Source organism: Quercus suber, unplaced genomic scaffold (assembly GCF_002906115.3).
Source record: "Quercus suber isolate HL8 unplaced genomic scaffold, Cork oak 2.0 scaffold_73, whole genome shotgun sequence".
Classification (NCBI taxonomy): domain Eukaryota; kingdom Viridiplantae; phylum Streptophyta; class Magnoliopsida; order Fagales; family Fagaceae; genus Quercus; species Quercus suber.
In genome coordinates this window covers 1,150,619-1,177,307 of record NW_027069538.1, presented here as the reverse complement: position 1 = coordinate 1,177,307, position 26,689 = coordinate 1,150,619, and the positions used below count along the sequence as shown (strand labels likewise).

General features: G+C 37.1%; 1 protein-coding gene across 1 annotated transcript; it reads right to left on the bottom strand.

Moving 5' to 3' along the window:
* Positions 1–1,968: 1,968 nt before the first annotated feature.
* LOC112022655 (uncharacterized) lies at positions 1,969–26,684 on the bottom strand. Its single transcript, XM_024055271.2, has 13 exons — positions 26,502–26,684; positions 26,153–26,215; positions 25,646–25,816; positions 23,245–23,376; positions 22,628–22,767; positions 19,094–19,180; positions 18,578–18,703; positions 12,179–12,328; positions 11,485–11,556; positions 10,609–10,710; positions 2,894–3,064; positions 2,719–2,798; positions 1,969–2,286 (listed from the first exon to the last, which is right to left on the bottom strand). The coding sequence occupies exons 1-13, from the start codon at positions 26,530–26,532 to the stop codon at positions 2,232–2,234; spliced, it is 1,380 nt and encodes a 459-aa protein (XP_023911039.1). The 5' UTR covers positions 26,533–26,684; the 3' UTR covers positions 1,969–2,231.
* Between the last annotated feature and the right edge of the window lie 5 nt (positions 26,685–26,689).

Genomic DNA, 26,689 nt, shown 5'->3' with positions numbered 1-26,689 from the left:
AATCATTCAACTAAGGATGAAACACTATTGATGTTGATATTTTTATTTGGCAGTAAGCAAAATGAAAATAATAATACTAGTACTTAAGAATGCCACCATCAGTAGAGATTGTTTTAATTTCCAAGCCAAAAATTTAAGTATCTTTATATACTCTAGTTATTGTGTATGTCAAATTTAGGTTGAGAGAACTATTCTTGCTAATAAATAATGCTAGTTGCACTTCTAGCTAGTAGGCAATATGATTGCATGTTTGCGAGAGATGCAGATATATACCTCAACTCACAAGACACCATATTCCCACTTGCCGAGATGTTTTCATGTTAAAGATTAATCTTAAAAGAAATGCTAATCCACAACATTTTCACAACAAATTCTAGATGACAAATTGTTAAGTAAGAAAGTGATATCAATGGTGAGTTTAAATGAGAACTAATAAAAAATTGCCACCTAAGATTTATTTAGAAAATGTTATAGATGTAGCATTTCTTTAAACCAAATGCTAATTGGATTCATACTTTTAGAGGCAAAGTTTAAAATGGAAAAAAAAAAATTAAATACATGAAAATTTGTGATTAATGGAATATAAAATGAAACACAAAAAGTGGTACTAAGTATTTGTATTCCTTTTGGAGAGCATTTGCTTATTTTGGTTGCTATCGATCAAACTTCAAAACTAAATTTGACCATTCCTTTGATACTCTTATAGTAGTATTACTTTTTTTCCTCCACAAAACCCTCAATTTTTGTTGCAAAGGCTGGATTTAAGTAAAGTCCTTTTTTCAACGACAAAAAACCATTTTTTCTTTTTGGTAAAACTTGGTTCTCCTAATAAAAATAATTAGGTAATAGTAATACAACTATGCTACATTTGACCCTCTACAATTGGAAATCCTCACCTCTTGAACTTGGACTAACACTCCGTTTGTCTTGATGGCAAACAATAATTTTCTGTGTTTTTCGTGTTTGGTGGTATAAAAAAATAGGTCAAATAAAAATTATTTTTAGTCAATAGAAAATTCTATTAAAAATAGGGCTTATTTTTTAGTTTTCTGATAAAATTTTTTGAAAAACAATCTTGCTAAAAGCCAGGAACACTAAAAGCCCACATTGCTCAAATGCTAAATTTAAGGACTCAAATACTGACTCAAGCTAAAATAAAGGACTCAGATACTCCCAAGTCTCAACTCTCAAGGACGTAACAACTCAAACTAAATTAACATTAAAAGTAACAATTGCAGATAAACTCAAAAACTAATAGCAGTAGCACCTATTATTTCTCACACCTTTAATTGTTGGATCCTATTATTTCTCACCATCCCAATCTTACTGCTACCCGTGTGGGATCAATCACACTTGCATTGCATGTCCCACCTATTTTTCATGCACATACCAAAAAACTTGTCCCCAGAATACAAAATTTATACATTTAAACCGAACCTTAATGATCTCATTTTAATAATCAAAACCATAGAAAGTTAAATGGAATAACTGAAAGCTTAGGAACTAAATTACAATAGGAGTAAACCTAAGGATTAATTGTACTATTTTTCTTTCCATATTTCAAATAAGACAATTTTGGCCTCCCTATTAATTTTTTCTCCAAAAAAAAAAATATATATATATTTTTTAATATTGTTTCCTCCCTATTTACTTTTTGTGTTAACCATAACTACTACTGCGACCTTTTTTTTTTTTGGTTGTAAGAACTTCTAATGCAACTTCAAAGTTCTTATGCCCTTCCCTTTACATTGAATACATCAATCAAACACTAGACCTCCCTCCACTGATTGTTTTGGATATTTTATTCAAACTTCCCATCAGAACCATATCCTTCAATCTAGCTTTGCTCGCATTTGATTTGTTCGTAGGACCTGGTTTGATATCCTCAAAAGACCTTATTTCATTAAAATGCACCTTGCAAGTACTATGAAACTTTGACCCTTCAGACGTTATATACAACATGAGGAGTTTTAAAAAGTTTAAAGGGGCTGAAATTAGTATGAAACCTCTACCAAAATTGCAGACAATTCTCACTCACAATTGTAAAACAATTACAGCTATCCATTTTTGCTAACTGCAGTTCTCTATGTATACCCCATCATTGCAGCAGGTGTATAAATAACAAAAGTGAAAATAAGCTTAAACAGTTAACGGTTCCTCACATGTGGGGACCCCCATTCCAGTCCCTCCCTCCCTCTTGTCACAACTTTGAGCTATCAGCAGGAGGCAAGCTATGGTTTTTCCTGATTAGTAACATGAAACTTCCTCCCAGCTTCAACAGCTTCCCTGTAAAGATGGAAGGTAATTAGAGTTTGCAACTAGTTCATAAAAATTGATAAATTACCGATTATCCTAAAAACTCAAACTATTAGGAAATAGTAAATTAATTATTTAATCTAACACTCCCCCTTCACATGTGGGTCTAGACTCCCCTTATTAAGTGGGCCCAACACATGGTTTTATTTATTTATTCTAGATGGGAGGTAGGTAAGTTATTAAAATATTGTGATTTAATCATTTAATCTAACAAAAACAAAATTTGCAGCCCCCTTGAAAGTCTAAGAAGTCCCATATAACTACAACACACTGTGACTCATTTCACAATTGGTATAGAACTGCAACCATAAAACATTGTTTATTTACTTTTTGGTAACTTAGTCATGAGCAACCTTAATCCAAGGCCTAAATAAATCCAAAGAGGGTGGTCGTAATCACTACCTGAAGGCATTTACAAGCTCCTTATTTTCAGGGTCAAGCTGCACTCCCTCATAAAATGAGTTGGCTGCTTCATCAAATCTCTACAATAATAAGAGCAAGACAAATAACATCAAACTACAAATATCACAATCGTTGTTTCAAATGTTAAGGGCCAGAAGGGAACACGAAAGCATGCCTGTAATAAACGTAGGGCTGCACCTTCCCGATAGCAAGCTTTTGGCCAACCCGGTCTTAATGCTCGGCAGGCCTTTGCATCATCTAAGGCATGCTCAGCTTGATCCAAACGTATCCAACAAAGGCTCCGATTGGAAAGCAAAGTAGCATCAGTGGGATCTAAATCAATTGCCTGTAAATGCATAACCAAACAATAAAGTCACAAATCACAAATCACAATGCCCAAAGCTCATGTGTTATGCTGGCAACATGTCCAATGTAGACAGTATTTCTATCTATATTAGTGTATAACCACAAATGGAAGCAAAAGGAACACCTAAAAAGAGAGATCTAGACGTAACTTCCCTCACATGATATCTTTCTAATACAGATATGCTAGGATATGTAGCCAATAAGTATCTGTAAATAAGAAAATTAATTTTTGTTTTCTTTTCCATCGATAAACCATATGGCACAACTAATTCATGGATACTTCTGCAGGTAAAAGAATTTTCTTAAGAAAAAAGGGAGTTTAAATGTAAAATACAAAATCTATGGTCTTAGAAAGTTTGAAACCATCAAGACTTAAATATATATAACCATCTTACATGAATCATGGATCATGTTTTCTTTTAGTATTTATAGTTTAATCATATATACTTCTTTTAAGCCTTATCATGTTTGTTATTTGTCTTTTAACCTAAAATCTAGCATCATTTAAATTTAAAATTATTTTTTAATATGACATATCCCTGCCTTATTGCATCCTAGATTTTCCAGAATTTATGTATAACCATGCCTGTATCGTATTGTATGCACATATGGGTGCCTCAAAGGTCTAGATATATTCTCTGTCCAAACCTTGACCTCATTCCTAAAATCCATTACCAACTATAACACAGCAAAAGTAACTTCTAAAACTTTTAACAATTAGCTCTTCACCAAAATGCATTTCTAGACACAGCATGGACATAGAACTGAGGACACTGATCTAAATACCATATCCATGTTCCCAATCCAAGTTGCTATGCTCATTTCACTGAGAATCAAATACACTCTAAGCTGCTCAAACATAGATCTTTTAGACAAAGCTCCAAAATATTCAGATTTCTCAATGTTCTCACAGCAGGTACATGCCCATTCCAAATAAAAGTAATGGGTTGTTACATTTCCTATTGTTTATGGAATGTAAAGGCAGGGAGCTAAAGCACAAACATATAGAGAGGTGCAAACTACAAAGGACAGGTATAGCACATGCCACATGGTGTATCTACTACCAACGGAACACCAGCAATATTAATCTAGCAGCTAGATTCTGTTGGAAGAATGACATTGACAAATTTAAATAAGTCATATTTGTTAAGTGAGGAGATTGGTTAGTTTCTCCAAAATGCACTCAACTTTATTAGCCGCACCATAATTTTTCTTTTTCTTTTTTTATAAGTAAGAAGAAAATATTATTAATAAAAGAATAGCATGAAAATACAAAGAGTTCACGGTAGTGAACAAGCAGTCACAAGCAGCCACTAAGATATTCTAATAGACGAAAGGAATTCCATAAGGGTAAAACATTCCGAGAGACCCCAACACCGAGACCAATCAAAGAGGGTCCGTTGGCATAAATCTAATAACTGAACCACAGTTTTCCCCTTATCCTCAAAAGAACGCCGATTCCATTCAGTCCAAATAGTCCACATTAAAGAGCCTGGAACCATATTCCAAATTTCGGAGCTATGCTTCCCAACCCAATGGTACCAACAAAATAATAAGTCCACTACTGAACCTGGCATTACCCAATCGATCCCAAACAACCGAAGCATATACATCCACAAAAAATGAGTTATCAAACAAAAAAGTAACAGGTAATCCACAGATTCCGCATTACAAGAGCACATACAACAACGATTCGCCAAAAGGAGACCACGAAACATAAAATTATCCAAGGTTAGAATCTGACCATAAGCTGCTGTCCACATAAAAAATACCACCCTTTTAGGAACCTTGACTTTCCAAATGCCCTTCCAAGGGAAAGTGGAAAGAGCTGTATTTCGAATCTTATGATAAAAAGACTGAATGTCAAACTTCCCACTTCCATTAAGACCCCAACAAAGCCTGTCACACCCATCACCCCTAGGAATCCGGGTTTGGATGAAATGAAGTAGGGAATATGAAGCCGCTAACTCCCAATCATTGAATTCCCTATAAAATCTTAAACTCCACACTCTGTCATTATCACCCACTAGAGGGCTTAACACTTCAAAAACATAAGCTTCTTTATTGGCTGAACACAAAAATAACTGGGGATAAAGAATTTTAAGAGGAACATCTCCAGTCCATTTATCATGCCAAAAAAGAATACGAGAACCCTCCCCCACCACAAAAGACAAATGCTTAGCAAAACTTTCCCACCCTTCACTAATACTCCGCCATAAACCACAACCATGAGCCCTTCTGCAAACTCTAGTGCACCAAACCCCTTTCCCCTCCCCATATTTCATGGCTATGACCCTTTGCGATAGATGAGTGATTTCATGGCCATACCTCCAAAGCCATTTCCCTAATAGGGCTTGATTAAAAGATACCAAATTCTAAATTCCCAAACCACCCACCTCAGGTAAACAAACCTTTTCCCAAGCCACCAATGGATATTTGAAACACTCCACTGAAGAACCCCACAAAAAATTCCTCTGAATACATTCCAATCTAGTTGCCACAGCTTTAGGGATAGTAAAAAGGGAAAGGTAATAAGTCGGAAAGCTTGAAAGGGTACTTTTCAACAAAGAGAGTCTACCACCCTTTGACAAGTAAAGCCGCTTCCAGCCTGAAAGCTTCTTTTCCAACCTCTCAAGAATCGGATTCCAAATAAAGGCTGTTTTATACAAAGTTCCTAGTGGCATACCCAAAAACTACCCACCCTGCACTGAAGAATATTAGCCAAAGTCTGAAAGTTGCTCACCTCCCCAATAGGGACAACTTCATTTTTCTCCACATTCACCTTCAAACCAGTAAAGGCTTGAAAACAAGTCAAAACCAACCTAATGGAAAGGATTTGCTCTCTAGAGGCATCACAAAAAAGAATAATATTGTCAACAAATAGTAGGTGAGAAATACGAATACCAGTAGAATTATTAGGACCCACACGAAAACCTTGAATGAGACCACCTTCCTCGGTTTTCTTCAGGATACGACTTAAAACCTCCATGATCAAAAGAAACAGGATGGGAGACAATGAATCACATTGTCTTAGACCTCTAGAGCTACCAAGGAAACCAACAGGAGATCTATTAACCAAAACTAAGAATTGAATGGTAGTGACACAAGTCTTCAGCCATCTCCTCCATCTACCCCCAAAACCCATCCTCTCCAACACATAAAACAAAGTGTCCCAATTCACATGATCATATGCTTTCTCAATGTCTAACTTACACACCACCCTTGGAGCATGACACTTTAGTCTACTATCCAAACATTCATTAGCAATAAGCACCGAGTCCAAAATCTGCCTGCCACCAACAAAAGAATTTTGCAACTCCAAAATGAGTTTATCCAGCATCAACCTCAATCTGTTAGCCAAAACTTTAGACAATAGCTTATACACACTGCCCACTAAGCTGATGGGCCAAAAATCTTTGATATTCAAAGCATTATTTTTCTTGAGAATCAAAGATAGAAAAGAAGCATTCAGAGACCGTTCAAACTCTGAGCTCCTATGGAAATGATCAAAAAAATGCCATAACATCTGTTTCCACTACACTCCACCATTTTTGAAAAAATGCCATAGTGAAACCATCAGGACCTGGGGCTTTGTTGCGCTCCATCTCTTGAAGAACCTTAACTACTTCTTCCTTAGAAAAATCCCTCTCTAGAGCAATCCGCTCATCCTCCTCAATACTAACAAACTCTAAACCATCCATAGAAGGGCGCCAAGTATCTGACTCAGTGTACAAACTCTGATAAAACTGAACCACCTTTAGACCGCACCTCTTCGTCATCCTCATAGAGAACACCATCCACCTTTATACCTCGAATATGGTTAGTTCTTCTATGGGAGTTTGCAACCCGATGAAAAAAACAAGTATTATTGTCCCCCTCCTACACAAATAATATCCAGGACTTGTCTCCAAGAGATCTCCTCCAAAGAGGCAAGATGTGCAACCTCACTTTTAATCTGGCTCCACCTAGTTTGTTCCTCTTGAGAAAGGCCTAACAAATCCTCCCTAGCATCCAAACCCAACAATTCAGATAAAAGACATTTCTTCCCAAAGGCCAAATCCCCAAATTCTTCCTTGTTCCACTTTTTCAAGTCTTCTTTAAGAGCTTTTAATTTACAAGCCAGAATAAAGCTTGGTGAACCCACAAAGCAATACCCATTCCACCATTGCCAAACCCTCTCTACAAAACCCTATTCTTTCAACCACATATTCTCAAACTTGAAGGCACTACGACCTTTATTAACACTACCGGCCACCACCAAAAGTGGGCAATGATCAGAAACAACACGAGGGAGTATCCTTTGAGACACGTTCCCAAAATGATCTACCCAATCCACCAATGCCAAGGTTCTATCAACTCTTGACATATAATCTATCCTTGAATCTCTAAACCAAGTAAAAGAAGCCCCTTCAATGAAGTCTAAAAAAGCAAACATAGCCGGGCTAAAAGCCTCACAACCCAATCTCTCACTCGGATATCGAATGATATTGAAAATCCCCAATCACACACCATGACGTATTCCACCTAGAGTGCATCCTTGTAAGCTCCTCCCACAGAGCACCCCATTGACTATCATCATTAGGACCATACACTCCTAAACATGCCCATACAAAATCATCTACAACCCCCTTCAGTAAAACATTAATAGAAAACTGACCAATAGCACAATCAACTTTTTCATAAACTCTCTTGTCCCAAACTAGTAACACCCCCCCTGCAATGTTGACTGCATCTAGAGCAACCCAGACTAGGAACGGACTACCCCAAAGGCTTCAAACAACATAAGAGTTTGTAGAGGCCAGCTTAGTTTCTTGATAGCAAACAATATCACACTTCCACTCCTTGAGAAGATTTTTACATACTTCTCGCTTCTGAGGATTGTTTAATCCCCTAACATTCCAAGATAAAAGCCGTAAACTCATTTAACACAAGCAATCACCCCCATACCTACTGACGAATCTCTGTTCCTCCCCTTTGATGCTACCCCATCATAATTAATTGAAGAAATCAAACCTTTAAGTTCCCTAAGCCCTTTCTACCTTGAGTTCACAATTTCTTTAGAAGTCCCAACATTTATAACATCAATGTAGTCTTGTCCCAGGAGACGAAACAAAGCCAGACATTGATCTTCATGCTTAACAATAGGAAAACCCACTATTCTACAAAAACTTTTCATCAGGCTACATACCCATTTTGAATTTTTCACCTCTGAGCCCCGAACCTCTCCCTCATCAACCTCCTAGATCACCTCCAACTCCTTATGTTCATTGGGATCCCATTTAGATAAAGGTGAACACTCCAATAAGCCACTCTCTTCCTCCCCATGAGAAAAACCACTAGGATTAACTTCACTGTGCTTCCACTGAAGCAGAAAGTGCTCAAACCCATCCTGTGCCAGCTCATCCCCATCCTGTGTTAGCTCCTCCCCATCCAAATCTCTCGACATATTGCTCCATGTTTCTCCCTTCTCCCCTGATACCTCCGTAGAATTCTCTATCTCCCCAAAACAGAAGCTCTTCTCACTACCCAGACCCAACAGAGGAGAAAAATAATTTTGGGCTACTCCTTGATGCCGTTGAGGCGAAGAAACAACCTTCCCAGGCCACTTCGGCCTCGCCAACATCCCTCCTTTGAAATCACAGCCATCAGACTCTAGATCTCAACCCCCATCCCCCCGCTGGTCGCCGCCTCTCCAATGAACCCACACTTGGGAGCCTCCGTCGCATTCACCGCTTCATCGGGATTATCTCCCTCCAAACTGACCGACGGTGAGACCACCGGGACGACATGAACAGGGTCGGCGTTAAGGGCAAAGGCACAAAGTTCCAGTTTCGGCACCGCTGCTCTCATCAGCGACTCAGAATCTCCACTCCTTCCTCTCGAACTCTCGCCTACTACCCACGATGACTGAGCATCAGACTTCACTTGAAATAAGTTGGGCTTGACCAAACGACCCTTCTTTTGAGAAGTCACTAGCACCACAGGTTGGGCTTCAACAAGCCCACCTTTGTTTTGTGACTTCTAGCCCATCACTTAAAACCTTGGGCCAGCTGAACTCCTTAGCAACTAGCCAAGTCACAGAACGTCTCCCACCCTCAAGCTTGCACACTGTCAAAGCCAAAGTAGCAGGAGTCAACTTAAATTTAAAAGTCCACGTGGGTCTACCATTTAAAGCTGAAACATTGCCTTTTATAACTAAAACATTTTCTATAGGTTTTCCATGAATCACGTTTTGCCCCAATATAGTTACAATTTTTTCAAAATTCCTGATCTTTTGCGGATTACCATAAACAGATATAATCTTCCCACTCTGGCCACCATCAGCAAACTAACCACCTCCACCACCATTATCAGATGATACTTTTGGCCATAGATACCGGTTTTGCACCAGAGCAAAAGTTCCTTAGCTCTTTCTGAAACAAAGACTAACCAACACGATTGGAGCTTGCTGGTATCATTATACAACCTCTCCTAGACCCTCCAAAATAAACCACAATAACAACAAAAAGACCAGTTTTGTTTGATCTCCCACAAAACTCTATCAAATTCCCATTTTCCCTAAATCTTTTACAAAGTACAACATGACCAGGCAACCAATCTCGTATATCTGCGAGACAAGCAAGTATCCACTCCATGCCCCTACATCCAACCCAAATAGAGCTCTTAACATTCCGACGTGGCTCATGTATAGCATACGAATCAAACCGCCCCCCATCAAAAGAAAAAGAAAAAAGTTTTGCATCAATGTGAAATGACCTCTTGCTGCCCCCAAGGTCAGAGGATTGAGATTTAGGAGGGATGTTATGTGAGGTTTCTATGGAGGGAGAATTTGGTATGGTTAAAGGTGCAGGTACAAGGGTAGGCTGTTTAGGCAAAGCATGGTTAGACCCCTGAGGTGGTGGGGAAGGGAAAGGTAGTGGTGGAGGAGGGGGATAAGGATATGGGAAAAACCCAAACTGTGGAGGAAAGCAAAGGAGAGAGGGAGGAATATGCGGGGGGTGCCAAAAGAGGAAAAAAGGATGGTGATGGTTGAGGGAGAGGGAGAGGGAGAGGGTGGGGTGGAGGAGGGGGTGGAGAGGATGAGGATGGGGTGGGGGGGAGGAGGAGTCATTCAGGGATTCTAAAACTGTCAAAGCTTCATAGCATGATTTCCAATTCAGAAGGATGCCAAGGGGAACCACAAGTATCCAGTTGTGGAGGAGGGGGTGGAGAGGATGAGGATGGGGTGGGGGGGAGGAGGAGTCATTCAGGGATTCTAAAACTGTCAAAGCTTCATAGCATGATTTCCAATTCAGAAGGATGCCAAGGGGAACCACAAGTATCCAGTGAACTTTCTGAAACACTACACAAAACCTTCTGAAAGAAATACTACCATCAATAAAGCAAATTGTAACACATTATATAAGTTTTCTCAGATATCAAATGAACTATCAAGCAAGAGAGCAAACAAAATGAAAGTCATCTAATTGCAACTGAAAAAGGAAATGTTTCAATAGTCAAAGGAGAAAAGACGCAGTTAGTTACTTGTGTATAAGAATCTATAGCCATATGATAATCTTTTCTTTTGAAAGCATCATCTCCTCTTGATTTTGCTTCTGCAGCTTCCTTCTTTGCTTCTGGTGTCACCTAATATGTTGAACATTCATCAGGGTGACAAACACAAGACTAAAAGAATCCAACAGACTACTTCCAAAATAATTTTTACAAGCATTTGTAGGGATGAAAATCTTTATTCACTGCCACTGCAGAAAAATAGTTTAATACCACAAAGAATTCAAATACATTAAATAGATCCCAACAGGTATGAGAACTTGCTGATTTAGTTTATAACCATAAGAGACATATGAGTAGCAAGTTTGGAAATCTTAAGGTGCAAGTACGTAGGTGTAAGTATGTCCAATCCCTTGCAATTGGAACAGGGGAGAACCATTTCAATGCACCAAAATTTAAAAATTACTCATGAATAGTTTCAAACAATCCCAAAATGACATCTGTTTTTTCTTTTCAGTAGCATTTAATGCCTCTCCAACTCTGGCTAAAATTTCAGTTGAGATTCAAATTCTTATAGAAGATATTTTGCAGTGATAGTAATACAAGAAAATAAACAAGTAATTGATTAAAAAAAAAATCCTTAGTTCTGTCTTAATTTTTTTTTTGTTGATAACCCTTAGTTCTGTCTATTGGTTGAACTGGTGGTTAAGCAGATAAAATCAGGATATTGAATTCTATATTGGATGTGTGGCATTATGTATTGATGAGTTAAGAGTTATAATAATCTGTCTACAGATTATCCTGTCCAAAAGCTAGAAACCATCCAATTTCAGGTGACAATCCTAATGCAAAATTGGATCAGCACTAATGCATAAACAATAAAAGTTACAACACAATAAAAAGTAGCACCTGGGGGAGATCTTGATTTGATAATGAAGTTTCCTCCAGAAAATTAACTTCCTTTTTGTTTCTTGCTTCATCCTGAAAATTTTCCCCTTGAAAGTTAATATAAGAATCAACAATAGCTTAAAGTTTGGTAGAAAAAATATGGAAAACTAACAAGAAGCTAGGTAGGAACTATTCATCCGTCATTTGTTTAGACAATATCAAGCAGAAAATGACCATTTCATAGTGACAAGACTTTGGCATGTTTCTTTGTTGCTTGGGTTATTTTTTATCTTCATCTTTTCTTCTATTTCTTCAGTGGGCATATCTCCTTTCATAGCAAAATTAGACTTCGCTTGTTGCTTGTTATCCTAAACATACACAACCTGTCCTTTTACATGGGAACAGGCCTCAAAATACCTATGAATGGAGAATGAAATTTTTTGTAATCTGATCCAGATGAGAAAGGGTAAGTATTTAGTCACCACTATGATATGTAACGGGCTAAGAAAGGAACACAGAGACAGGTCAAAATATTACTGTTAAACTCAAAATGCTGCACCTGGAGATTATATATTAAGTTTTCAGTTTAGCAGATATGATTTATTGGATAATAAACTATTAAGTCCACAGAAGCAAAATATGTATAAATATCGAAAAGTAGGACAGCTTCTTTCTATTCCCCAATATCTAGCACTATATGTCAGGATCTTAATACCTGTTTGCTAATCTCAGACTGCATATAATCAAGTATTCCATCAACAGTCCAATTTGCAATGGTCTGAACTTTTGATGTCAAAGGAAAAAGAATCTCAACAGCTCCTCGATTGCCTCTTGCAGCTGCAACTTGGATTGGCTTTAGACCATCCTGAGATGCAAAGAACATTCAAAATTTATTTCATATTGGAGATAAAGTCAACAGACATTGATGTGACAGAAACCATCTGCAATTTTTTATTTATTAAAGGAATCATACAAGCCACCAATTGAAACAAGAAATGATTCATCATTATGAATAGAAATGGCAGACATGCTAGGTCATGGGGCTTAACCCTAGATAGGCTAGATTTTTGGTTACTTAAGCTGCTTAGTATAGAATATAATCTCGATTGTGCTTTGACTCTAGTTAACCACAAAATTTTTCCAATATTTGACAATTCACAACTAACAGGGTACACACAGTAAGATCAATTTGGAGAGAAATCCAAGTTGGTAAGTGGATTACAGGTTGGGAAAAAAGAGGAAGGTCATCCGGAAAATAGCAGCATTTTGTCTAATAGGGTGCCTTTGGAAGGAGAGAATAAGAAAAACATTTGAGAAGATCTTATATCCGTTGTCTTTGCGACAGAGGTTTTACCTATTGAGAGAAGGGATTTTCCTCACTTATAACTTACCCAAAAAAAAAATTCCTCACTTATAATAAAAGAAAGCATTACATATGAATTTTCATGTACACTGAAATTATTTGAATAATCTTTTAATAAGTAAATATTTATTAAAAGGCACCAAAAGGGCGCACATCCCAAGTACACATGGAGTAACACAAAAGAAGAATTTAATTATAAACCAAGTCCGAAAATTTAAATGCAACAATGAATAAAAAGTTTAGTTAACAGAACTTCTTATTGGGCATGGAAACGATACACACTATTAAGCAAGGAATACACTACATATAAATGTCACCACGAGCAAAGAAATATGGGTTCACCACACACACACACCAAATGGGAGAAGAGAAAAGGCAAACACATTTCCAGCATGAGGAAGCACACGTGTATGACATGACAACAACCTCTAGCATATTTAAATTACTTAAGCCTAACACAATTTGAAAGGTTGGGCAAGCATTATGCTTGAGCTACTAAAACAAGGAAAAAAAATGTAGGCAGTATCATTTTTCTGTTAACAAGTAGTCTATGAAGCACGGGTGCAGGACTCGGCAATTTTTGAAAAAGTAGGGTGCAGGTGCAGCGGGGTGTGGCGATTAAAAAATTATTAATAATATTTTTATTTATATTTTCTATATATTGCAAAGCATATTTTTTCACACTATATAAACATATACCAAATTTAAGAGCAATGGTAGATGATAACTAAAACATGATGTTCATAAATTAAATACAATCCACAACTTTGAAACTAAAACATTGAAATTAGAATATAGGGAGGGAGGCAGAGAGCAGAGAGGCAGACACAGTGATGGTTTTAGGGTTTTTTTTTTTTTTTTTAATAAATAATTCTTACTTGAATTTCAGTCTGATTCAAAGCCAGTATTGGCCTGAATCGGCCAGCCAATATGAACCGATTCGGCACGAATCCAGGAAAAAAAAAAAAAAAAAAAAAAGAGCACCGATGCAGCACCAATGTGCGGATAGCAGTGTTGCCCACTGCACCCCGCGTTGGACGCCAGTGCGGCACCCCTGTAGCCGCGTCGGTGCTTTCCAGCAAGTAGTACAGAGTACCCAAAGCACAATTTTTCTTTTTGCCAAAAATTCCATTTTTATTAGTCATTTTTGTAAGGAGAGGTAAAAGTGTTCAAAAATCTCTTGAATAACATTTTTTCTTTTTCTTTTTTTGGGTGGGGGGGGGGGGGAGGGGGGCCTGAATTTTCTAAGCAGATCAAATACCCCAGGTATTTTCTAATATTTTTTTATATGCCAACCATAATGTAATAACCCTAGCAAATAAAATGTTTGTGCTGCTCAAGATATAAAGGGTCAATTCGCGACAATGTGGCCCAACCTAACTAATGGCCATACCAGAAAGGTAGCTTTCTTAAAGCCTAAACTACTTTATAATCCAACCTAACCAAAGAACCTATGATGGAGAAAGCAAAAACCAAAAGACAAGGGAAAGATTGCACAAAAAAATTAAACAAAAAATAAAGAAAGATTTAAAGACTTGATAAGTTACTAATTTTTCTAAAAGCTAAAGTTGTTAGGAAATGGTGAATTTTCTATCAATCCCCATCATGTGTGGGCCCAAACTTCCCTAAATAAGTGGGGCCTAACATGTAGGATTTTTAATTTTTTAAATAGGAGGTAGAGTAGAGATAGGGTTGAACTTAAGACCACCTGCTCTAATACCATAATAAATTACTAATTATCCCAAAAGTTTAAACTTGATAAGAGAATTTAATCACTTAACCATTGTTCTAACAAGACTAAATGAATTGCATCAGATTATCTATTTTTGGTTTTAAACAATTTTATTCGAAGGAGGAGAGTTCAAACATACAATGTATATAATTGAACGACTCCAAATGAGTTAATCTAAGATTCAAAAGATCTGTAAATTCTAGAAAAGAGGATGAAGAAATGCTACCCAAGGTAGTTATCCACTCATATAAAGAACATTAGATTATCTATTTTGGACCCCTAATATGTTTCTTCATCATTATTCTATACACCATGATGGAAAAACCAAATAAAGCTCATCTATAACTATATTTTCCGTTGTGGTTGAACTTCTGCTTGTAGGTGAGTCTGGATTCATTTACTTTTATATGTAGATTCTTCATTACCTATACCATAAATTTCTATGAGTAGATTTGCTAGGTTAGTGGATACCCCTGAAGGCATGGCTGCCTTTAGGGCTTAGTATAGGATCCCTAACGGTGTTGAACTCCAACACTGTGAGTTAGGCGAGTGGCTGGTCATGAACAGACCTCCTAGCTCAGTAGTGATTCCGATGATCACCTTAATAGAAGGCGGGATGGAAATTCCCATGGGTAGGGTTATTAGAGACTTCCTTATGAATTATAGGTTGACCCCCACACAATGCTCCCCCAACCTCTTTAGGGTCCTCCGTCCTCGGTAGCATAGATATGATAAACCATAAGATGAGGACCAATCTCACATGGTATGATGTGAATTGGGTATACAACTGCCAAAAAGGGAAGGAAACCAACTACTATATTAAATGTAGGGTCCCAGCCATTAGGTTAATTTCTTGTATGCCTGAGTTAAACAAGGGCATGGACAAGGACTTTCTCATTATCTCGGGAGACTAGCATGATGGATTGCACTATCCCACCCAAAATAAGGAACCGGGTAGGGTTCCCATAGACATTAGATGCGCATAGGATTTTCATATTCAGATAAAGAAAACTTTTATAAGGATTTTTTCTAATCTGACTTATGTTGCATGTTTATTGGCAGACGAACATCACACCGCCCCGAACAAGAGCTTAGTGAATTTTCCCGAGCTAAACCATATCCTCAAGTTAGAAATTTTTCTTCCCAAAGACGGTCAGTTTCAGGCAATGCACGTGATCCTTGGTTTCAACCCCATCTCCAAACGTTTCCAAAGCCCTAAACATGTAATCAAAGCTAAGGATCCATGGCTAGCTTTAATTGACGTAGCAGTTCCTGGCTTCCTAACAACTCCTCCTTCATCCGGAACTCAAGACGCCCAACTTCCATCCCCGCCCATAACCAAACTACTGTAATCCCTGGAGCAGCCCATACCTTCAGACAACGAAGTCAAGGAGTGCACTCCCGAACCCACTCAAGAGGTCACAAACAAAGACTTTGAGATCTTCTACCAGCAAGAGGATCCCAAAGACCTCCCCAACCCCTCCCATCGTCGTCTACTACCCACCTAGGTCAGTACCAGCCAAGAAGAAGCCAACATCCCTGAAGGAATGGTGCTAGAGGAGAAGACCCCAAACCTGTTGGCGTTGCTCACAGCCCATGATGGGGTTGCTTCCCAGGTAGTTCCAGTGCTGAGGAGGGAGAGATCACCCACCTATTATTATTATTATTATTTTTTTTTTTGGAGGGGGGGCCTGAATTTTCTAAGCAGATCAAATACCCCTGGTATTTTCTAATATTTTTTTGTATGCCAACCATAATGTAATAACCCTAGCAAATAAAATGTTTGTGCTGCTCAAGATATAAAGGGTCAATTCGCGACAATGTGGCCCAACCTAACTAATGGCCATACCAGAAAGGTAGCTTCCTTAAAGCCTAAACTACTGTATAATCCAACCTAACCAAAGAACCTATGATGGAGAAAGCAAAAACCAAAAGACAAGGGAAAGATTGCACAAAAAAATTAAACAAAAAATAAAGAAAGATTTAAAGACTTGATAAGTTACTAATTTTTCTAAAAGCTAAAGTTTTTAGGAAATGGTGAATTTTCTATCAATCCCCATCATGTGTGGGCCCAAACTTCCCCAAATAAGTGGGGCCTAACATGTAGGATTTTTAATTTTTTAAATAGGAGGTAGAGTAGAGATAGGGTTCAACTTAAGACCACCTGCTCTAATACCATGATAAATTACCAATTATCCCAAAAGTTTAAACTTGATAAGAGAATTTAATCACTTAACCATTGTTCTAACAAGACTAAATGGATTGCGTCAGATTATCTATTTTTGGTTTTAAACAATTTTATTCGAAGGAGAGAGTTCAAACATACAATGTATATAATTGAACGACTCCAAAAGAGTTAATCTAAGATTCAAAAGATCTGTAAATTCTAGAAAAGAGGATGAAGAAATGCTACCCAAGGTAGTTATCCACTCATATAAAGAACATTAGATTATCTATTTTGGACCCCTAATATTCTATACACCATGATGGAAAAACCAAATAAAGCTCATCTATAACTATATTTTCCGTTGTGGTTGAACTTCTGCTTGTAGGTGAGTCTGGATTCATTTACTTTTATATGTAGATTCTTCATTACCTATACCATAAATTTCTATGAGCAGATTTGCTAGGTTAGTGGATACCCCCGAAGGCATGGCTGCCTTTAAGTATAGGATCCCTAACGGTGTTGAACTCCAACACTGTGAGTTAGGCGAGTGGCTGGTCATGAATAGACCTCCCGGCTCAGTAGTGATTCCGATGATCACCTTAATAGAAGGCGGGATGGAAATTCCCATGGGTAGGGTTATTAGAGACTTCCTTATGAATTATAGGTTGACCCCCACACAATGCTCTCCCAACCTCTTTAGGGTCCTCCGTCCTCAGTAGCATAGATATGATAAACTATAAGATGAGGACCAATCTCACATGGTATGATGTGAATTGGGTATACAACTGCCAAAAAGGGAAGGAAACCAACTACTATATTAAATGTAGGGTCCCAGCCGTTAGGTTAATTTCTTGTATGCCTGAGTTAAACAAGGGCATGACGAAGACTTTCTCATTATCTCGGGAGACTAGCATGATGGATTGCACTATCCCACCCAAAATAAGGAACCAGGTAGGGTTCCCATAGACATTAGATGCGCATAGGATTTTCGTATTCAGATAAAGAAAACTTTTATAAGGATTTTTTCTAATCTATGACTTATGTTGCATGTTTATTGGCAGACGAACATCACACTGCCCCGAACAAGAGCTTAGTGAATTTTCCCGAGCTAAACCATATCCTCAGGTTAGAAATTTTTCTTCCCAAAGACGGTCAGTTTCAGGCAATGCACGTGATCCTTGGTTTCAACCCCATCTCCAAACGTTTCCAAAGCCCTAAACATGTAATCAAAGCTAAGGATCCATGGCTAGCTTTAATTGACGTAGCAGTTCCCGGCTTCCTAACAACTCCTCCTTCATCCGGAACTCAAGACGCCCAACTTCCATCCCCGCCCATAACCAAACTACTGTAATCCCTGGAGCAGCCCATACCTTTAGACAACGAAGTCAAGGAGTGCACTCCCGAACCCACTCAAGAGGTCACAGACAAAGACTTTGAGATCTTCTACCAGCAAGAGGATCCTGAAGACCTCCCCAACCCCTCCCATCGTCGTCTACTACCCACCTAGGTCAGTACCAGCCGAGAAGAAGCCAACATCCCTGAAGGAATGGTGCTAGAGGAGAAGACCCCGAACCTGTTGGCGTTGCTCACAGCCCATGATGGGATTGCTTCCCAGGTAGTTCCAGTGCTGAGGAGGGAGAGATCACCCACCTATTATTATTATTAATTTTTTATTTTTTATTTATTTTTTAGATAAGTAGGCAGAATATTATATCAACCCAAGAGCTTTTTTCCAACACTCCAACAAGTAAATGCATACAGACAAACAAGAGAAAAAGAAGCGAAAAATATGTTTTACTTCTTAAGTTAAAAAAAATATATATATATATGTAGGGAATAGTTATAGCCTCACCTCATCAGTGACATTTGGATCAGCTCCAGCTTTCAACAAACAATTTATGATTTCCAAGCTCCCATTATCAGCAGCAATGTGTAAAGGGGTTACTCCACCAACACTAATATTAACTTTGGCACCTGCCTATACATTAGAAAATGCAAAAGTTAGGATTGCAGAGAAAAGTTCATATGAAGTAGCACAAATCAAGCTACTAGGCCTATTCTGAGGAACTATATAAACAGAAGCATAGATATCAGAGGACTGAAATAACAGATGTTAAGCACCAAACAAAAATTCTTTTACATTAGCCCCAAGCTTTACTCAACTATAATATACATTGTGCAATTATAAAGCTCAATTCAAATTAGACAACATCATACTTCAGTAATTCACATAAGATTTCATTTACAGAAGTCTAAAATTGTGTATTTGATTGCTAACAAGGTCATTCAGATATCAAAACAATGACACAATGGGTGGTGACCCAAAGTCCATGTAATTCATATTATAAGATGAAGAAAATTGTAGAACCTGAATCAACAACTCTAAGCATGGCAGCGAACCGGCTGCCACTGTTGACAACAGTGGAGTAATATTATCATCTGTTTCAGCATTAGGCTGCAAAACAAATATCAAATATCAAGAAATTAAATCAAACAATAAAAGAGAATCTCAACTCACATTTCAATGATATAACAAAAGATTCAAGTATGTAATAACACTATCCTGAGAACTCTTAACCAAATGACATAAGGAAATGAAAGAGTCAAGTCCAACACTGTAAACAAAAATGCCATGTCAAATAAATTAGGTTAACATTTTGTAATTGGTATATGTTTTGTTAAACCACCCAAAAGAACCATATTCTGATTCCTCTTCCAAAACTTTCCAGATGTAATCATGTACACTTTAGTATTTGTCATGGTCTAGAATTTCTGAAACCATTTTTGAGCAAAGGCTGCTAACTTTACAAAGTGTTCTCCTAGGTATACATGAGTTCTTAGCATCAAATATTTTCTGTCCTTTATATTTAGCTCCTATGCAATGAAGCTTCTGCAAACTTCAGAATCATCCATCAACCAAGTAGAATAGACCACATCAGATCCAAAGAATTGACCCTTCAATCTGACAGCCTGACCAGAAAAATTGTATCCTATCATTGAGATGATGAGATGTCATTGGATGATGACATGTTATCGAGTGTAAGTTGAAAAACTTCAATTATCAATTTATAATGAATTTTTGAAGCCTGAATCATTTTGCATGCTAAATGCAACTTCCTTTTTACAAACGTGAAGACTTGAAGTTTAAAATTTTATGTCCTTCACAGTCATTAACCTCCTATGCGGTGCTTTTGCAAACTTCAGAAATGTCCAGCAACCAAGAAGAATAGACCACATCAGATTCCAAAAAATTGATCTTTCAAACTGACAGCCCCCCCAGCATTGCATCCTTCTATCATTGAGATAATGAGATGTAGATGGATGATGACAAGATATATATTTGGTGCAAGTCAAAAAATGTCTATTATAAATTTATAATGAATTTTTGAATTCCAAATCGTTTTTCATGCTAAATGCAACTTCCTTTTTACAAATGTGGAGACTTAAAGTTGACAAACTTACATCCTTTACTGTCAAGAGTATTGTGTCTCTAATTAGCTAACAAAGATGATTCTTAAAAACTAATGGGATCCTTGCATGATGGGATCCCAAACCTATTAAATAATATATTGTGCAACAATTTCTATGAGGCCCTGCACACACCATTGCAAAATTGAGATCGAACTTGTATGGCAGTTCCACTGACAAAGATACTTCAGCGGAGTCTCTGTTGGTGAGACGATCTGAAGGGGAGAGATGGAGTTGGAATTAGATTCTATCAGGATTTTAATGATTGAGAGTTGTACTTGGTAGTTTCTTTTCTCCACTTCTAGAATACCATGTTCTGCTTAGAGAGGATGGAGACCGGGTGAGGCAGAGCCGCGGAAGTTGAGGAATGGGGAGTTTGATATCTATTCTTTCTATAATGCTTTGAGGGGGTTCACTTATGTCATTTTCCCTTGAAAAGGCATTTGGGGCATGAAGGCCCCCTAGAGGGTTTCCTTTTTTTGTAGATAGCAGTTTGGGGGGAAGATTCTCATGAAAATATTAGGACTGGTGCTATATGTGTCGGTGTAATGGGGAGACGATGGACCACATTTTGATTCATTGCAAGGAAGCCAATCATTTGTGGAGTTTTGTTTAGAGGGCTTTTGGGATTCATTGGGTCCTACAGGAGAGTATCCTATGTATGGATGGAGAAAGTAGATGGGTAAACATTCTTTAAACATCGGGAACTTGGTTCCCTTATGTTTCATGTGGAGTACATGGCGGGAACGTAATAGGTTTACGTTTGAGGATGTGGAGAGTCTTTATTTGATTGGTTTCCTGCAGGGGGTAGAGACTCCACTCCATTGTTTTTAAAGTCTCTATCCTTTTGTACATTTCTTTTTTCTTTTTTCTTTTTTTCTTTTTTGTAATTCTTTAGTCTAATTTGTGTCATTTGTACATGAAGTAGTCTCCAATTAATGAAATAATTCTTATAAAAAAAAAATTAGAATAGGGATGAAGTGTGATGTAGTACAAACTCAATACAAAAATAGTATCAAAATACCAAGACATGTAATAACCCATCTATAGCATTCCTAACAAAGAAGTATCCAATAACAAATATCAATAGCAGATCAAAAAACTAACACTGGGCAGGAAGTCCACAGTTAGATGGACACCGAAACCCAAACACCAAGCCTAAGTCCACTTGACACATCAGGGAGTCCCTCCTAAATAAACAATACTAAACTTGCCCACATAAGGTGCATAATCCTACCAGAGGAACCAAAGAGAAAAGTGAGGTCCTGCTGGACTAGAAGTAGGTAACACCAAACTCAGGAAATGTTCTACTAGCCTCTAAAACCAGTCACGCAAGGACAAGGGCTTGAAAGACTAAGTGTTCGTTTGGGAAGCGCGTTTTGCGCTTCCCAGTGTTCACGTCTGCGTTTTCTTTTTTCTTTTTTCTTTTTTTTCTTCTTTTTTTTTTTCAAGCCGTGAATGTTGACTTACGGGGTGTGAACAGTGCACACACAGTAACATTTTCAGCAACTTTTCAGAAATGGGTCCCACAAATTTCACTTTTCATCAATTTTTTTTATTAAAAATGGGTCCACGGTACTATTTACACATTTAAAAATTATTTTGTTACAGTGTTTTTAGTTTTCAGTTTTCAGCTATATCCAAACAGACCCTAAGAAGGGCCCCACATGATTTTTTTTTTTTTTTTTTTTTTGGGATAGGTAAGAAAAATTTGTATTAAAAAGAAGCTACTTCATCAAAGAGATGAAGTAAATGAAGGAAATATATACAAGCAACAAAGGGAAACAAAACAACTTATGTACAAGAAAAAAGTGAATCTAAAAACAGCAGAATGGATTTCAAAGAAGTAAATCCCACGCACGAAACCAACCAAACAAAGTGATCGCAAACAATTCTAAGAGCTTATCCCCAGAAAGCACCAAATCTTCAAATATGCGATTATTTCTCTCCCTCCAAATAATCCACATCACACAATGTGGTACCAAATTCCAAACATTTGAAGAATGCTTCCCCAATCAATTCCTCCAACCAACCAACAAGTCAATAACCCTTTTAGGTAGAACCCAAGAAACACCAAAAGATCTAAGGGAAAAACTCCATAACCAAAAAACCTCACCACAGTGTAGAAGCAAATGATCCACACTCTCCCCATTACATTTACACATGCAACACCAATCCATAATAGTGCAGCCCCATAGGAATTAAAAAACCAAAAAACATCCAGAGAGGCCTCATAAGCCAAGAATAACATATTTTGGGACTCTTGACTTTTAAAATAAAGTAAAGGTAAGTTAGGAAATTTATTTATAATGTGTCTGTTGGCTTTTCAATGAAGATCATATTTTTGGACATCCTATGATAAAATAGAGGACCAACAAAAATAGACGGAGGAAGTAGAAGATATAATTATATGAACTACAAAATGCAAACTTACATTAGCATGGTGTTCCAATAGAACCTTCACGGCTTCTGGTTGTCCATGACCAGCAGCCCAAATTAATGGAGTGCCAGCATCACTTTGTGAATCAACATCAACAACTTTGGAAAGTAAAATCTTCAGCAACTCAATTTCTCCTGTAAGAATTAACAAAGTATAACCACATTGAGATTTGAAATGAAAAAATCAGTGAAATTGAGAAATATTAAATTCTTTGCATCTAGCCATATCATGCAAACATGTAAATCCCACAAAAGAACATTTAAATATAAGGTCATAGAGATATGGAAGATCTTTTAAATATAGAGCTTTGGAATGGTTAGTTTTAGAAGGCTAGTTTCTGAGATTAAAATTCTGTTCAGGTTGATAAAGCACAGAAATGAACATATGTTTTCAAATTAACATAAAATCTCCATGATTAGGACCACAGAAACAAATAACTCCATCATGCTAAAAAGAGATTAAAAGTGATGGAGAGGTGACTTTTTACTCATAAGGAGAGGTCATGCAAAGCATGAAAATTTAGCAATAAACGTTCCAAATATGCACGTACAGGCACAAGCACACACAAAAACCCAAAAAGGAAGACAATGAATGAAAATTAGAGAGCGCACCTATTCCAGCAGAATGGTGCAGGGCTGTGGCCCCTAAGTCACTAGGTATAGCAGGATTGGCACCACCCTCGAGAAGGTATTTGGCAGTATCAGTATGTCCTTGCCGAGCAGCATGAATAAGAGGAGTCTCACCTGTAGATAAATTACAAAAATCAATGGATTAGCCAAAACATCATTATAATAACCATAACAAGTCTATCCAAGGAGAAGAATGTCATCTCAAGTTTACATTTGTAAACTATTAAATCAAAGACACATATTGGTCAACCATAGATATTATGACAAATTTGTTTACCAATGATAAAAATATATGACTCATGAATTAACTACCAAATCCAAGATTACAGTAGCATCTGAATAACATATAATTATAAGTCTAAATCACAAGGTTTGACAATAAGCTTTACATTAATTGTGAACCTACAAGTGCCCTCCTGATTTTCCTTCATCCTGATAACACAACCCTTCCATGATGTCTTACCATCAAAGTGTACTTCTATGATCAGAAGCATGACTTGTTACAACTTGAAGGAATGAAATATACAGTGCAAGATGATGAATTCTTATTGCAAGGAGCAAAAAGAACTTCTAATCCGTTATATGGTCTTTAACAAGTTACATGGTAATTCTATGCCCTTGTGATGCAATTTGGCAAATTGATTTTAATTGTTGATGAGTAATACCAAATTGCATTAAAATAAGAAAATATATATATATACACACACACACACACACACACAAAAATTCCCGTACTAAATCAAAAGTACAATGAATCTAGGAAATCCCACATATTTGATGGTATACCCTCATCCCAAGATACACAACAGAAATGAGACCCAACAAAATGAGATTTCAATCTCTCTATAGACAACCCTTGCCCCTCAAAAGTCATCCAAAGATGCACAACAGAAACAAGACCCAACAAAATGAGAATTCAATCTCTCTACAGACAACTCTTGCCCCTCAAAAGTCCTCCTGTCATTTCCCAATCCCTCTAATTTTGCCACATCAAACATGACGGAACCATATTCAATACCCTATTCCTAAAAGAATTTTTCCCATGTTGCCAACATTGAAGCACTCAACGTACCATATTCGACATCACCCATTTCACCCCAAAAGCTGCAAACACAAATGACCATAAATCCCTCGCTATTGGACAATACAATAGCAAATTATCAACTTATTCCCCATGTTGTTTACATATACAACATTGATCCACTATAAACTTGGGGGTTTAATAAGATATTCTTTGATGACATAGGTTTAATAAGATTTTTTTTATAGGGAGTATTGTCCCTGATGAAGCAGTCCACAAAGAAAGCTACGCTCAAAGACACACTCCTATTGCCTTCCAATGAGGTCTGATACAACAGGTCCTCTTAATTTGTTCTCAATACAACACCTCAAAGAAATTGGTGAACATATCCAATTTCCAATCTAGAGCACGCCTCACAAAGATTGGATAATATGAAAATTATAGAATGTGATCTTATTACATCAAGTATCTTATAAAGTTTTAAGTAAACATATTTTGGTCTTCTTCTTTTTTTTCATATGTAAATAATTTTGCGCAAAAAGGGGGCTAAACTCTAAACGATTTCATTAAAATATTTTGGTCGATTTTTTGAAGGACAAGAAGCTTACTTGGTAAGTTGAGTAGGAATGACATCCCCCATTGCTTTTTCAGACATCATAACTAAAATAATCCAAAGTTGCTCTGACTAGACATTGATTTTAGCCAAAAGTATTATAGCAAAATTATTTATTTAGCTAATTATCTGCTGCAATAAACTATACAAGTATACAACTAATCTATCACATTGTTACTACCATTTTATTTAGTAGTCCAACCACAAGGAAGGGCATCCATTCAAACAAGCAAAAGTACTATAACATTCACTGGACAAGAGACTGGGGATGAAAGAATCCATATTATAATAATAATAATAATAATAATAAAAACAACCAAGAGCTTAAAACTGACCAAACAATTTTCAGTTTTTGAAGTCATATTTGACAGCCATAGAAATCTATCCAACACTATCATCATTGATAGAGAGACAAAAAATAATTTGGAGAGCGTGCAATTCCAAAATTTTGAGGATGTTGAGAGGAATCTGCTGGATCTTAAGCTCTCCTTTCTTAAAAAACATGTTAGAATGGTTATAAGTTGTGAGATGTTTTTCTATTTGTTCGATTTGTTATTTGATAGATCATTGTAATTGCGTCTACATAATGTAAATTTCAGATTCCTGAATTTTTTTTTTCCCCTCAAAGATAATTCAAAAGGGTGCCTATTTTCAAATCTAAAAGAATCAATCAACATGCTCCAAACCAATGTCGAAGAGGACATGATGAAAATAACGAATACAGACAATGCATAAGATTAGGCGCATACCTTCTTCATCCTTCGAATCAACATCGAGCTTCAACTCCTCCAACAAGTACTTGCAAACCTCAGTCTGCCCCTCCCTTGCAGCAAAGTGAAGCGCCCCTCGTTTGTTTGCATCCTTAATATCCGCTACAGTTCTCGCCAAACCCTTTCCCTCATCGAGTTGCCCCGCCAAATCTATTGCAATAAAATTAAACCCAAATAAATATTATTTTTTTTATATATAATTAAAACCAAAATAAATATTCAAAATTCAAACACCCCCCACCCTAAACCAAAAAATAAAAATAAAAATAAAAATTTGCACATATACTTCTGATACACACACAAATACCCAAATTAAAAACCAAAATTAGCATACATTCAATGATATGCACACAAATAGCCAAGAGCCTTGTAGCTTAGTGGCATGGTCTGCTCTCCTAAGTGAAAAGAACCAGAGTTCAAATCCCCACTACCCCATTGTTGTAACTATCAAATTATCCAAAAAAAGATGCAAAAATATGAGCTTACTCTTTAAGAGATCAAGATTGCCAATACGAGCAGCATTGAGAAATTGTTGAACTTTCTGCCTCACTGCATATAGCAACAGGGATTCAGAGAGAATGAGAGATAAGAATTATTAACTATTGAACTTTCTGCTTCCATATGAATATATATAAATACACACACACACACACACACACGCACACACAGAAAGAAAAGCATTCAAGTACGCATATTAAGTGTTACCAAGCACAGAGCATGAATCAAAGAAAGAATCAAATTTGCAAACTTATTCAAGTTTTTCTTGTGCTTATGTGGTTTTGTGCTTGTGGGTCTGTGTCAATGTGTCTGTATTTATGAGAGAGAGAGAGAAGACCTGCAAGAGCATCAGAAGCATCGGTAGCCATGAATGATGTGATAAGGTGAAGAAGGAAAGAAGTAGTTTCTAAAACCCTAAAGAAAAAAAGCTCCTCTCTTCTCTTTTTGGGTTTTTATAAGTTTTGTTTTAGTTTCAGAGAGACTTTTCAAGTGAGAGCTCTTTGAGTTTGAGAGAGAGACAGCTTC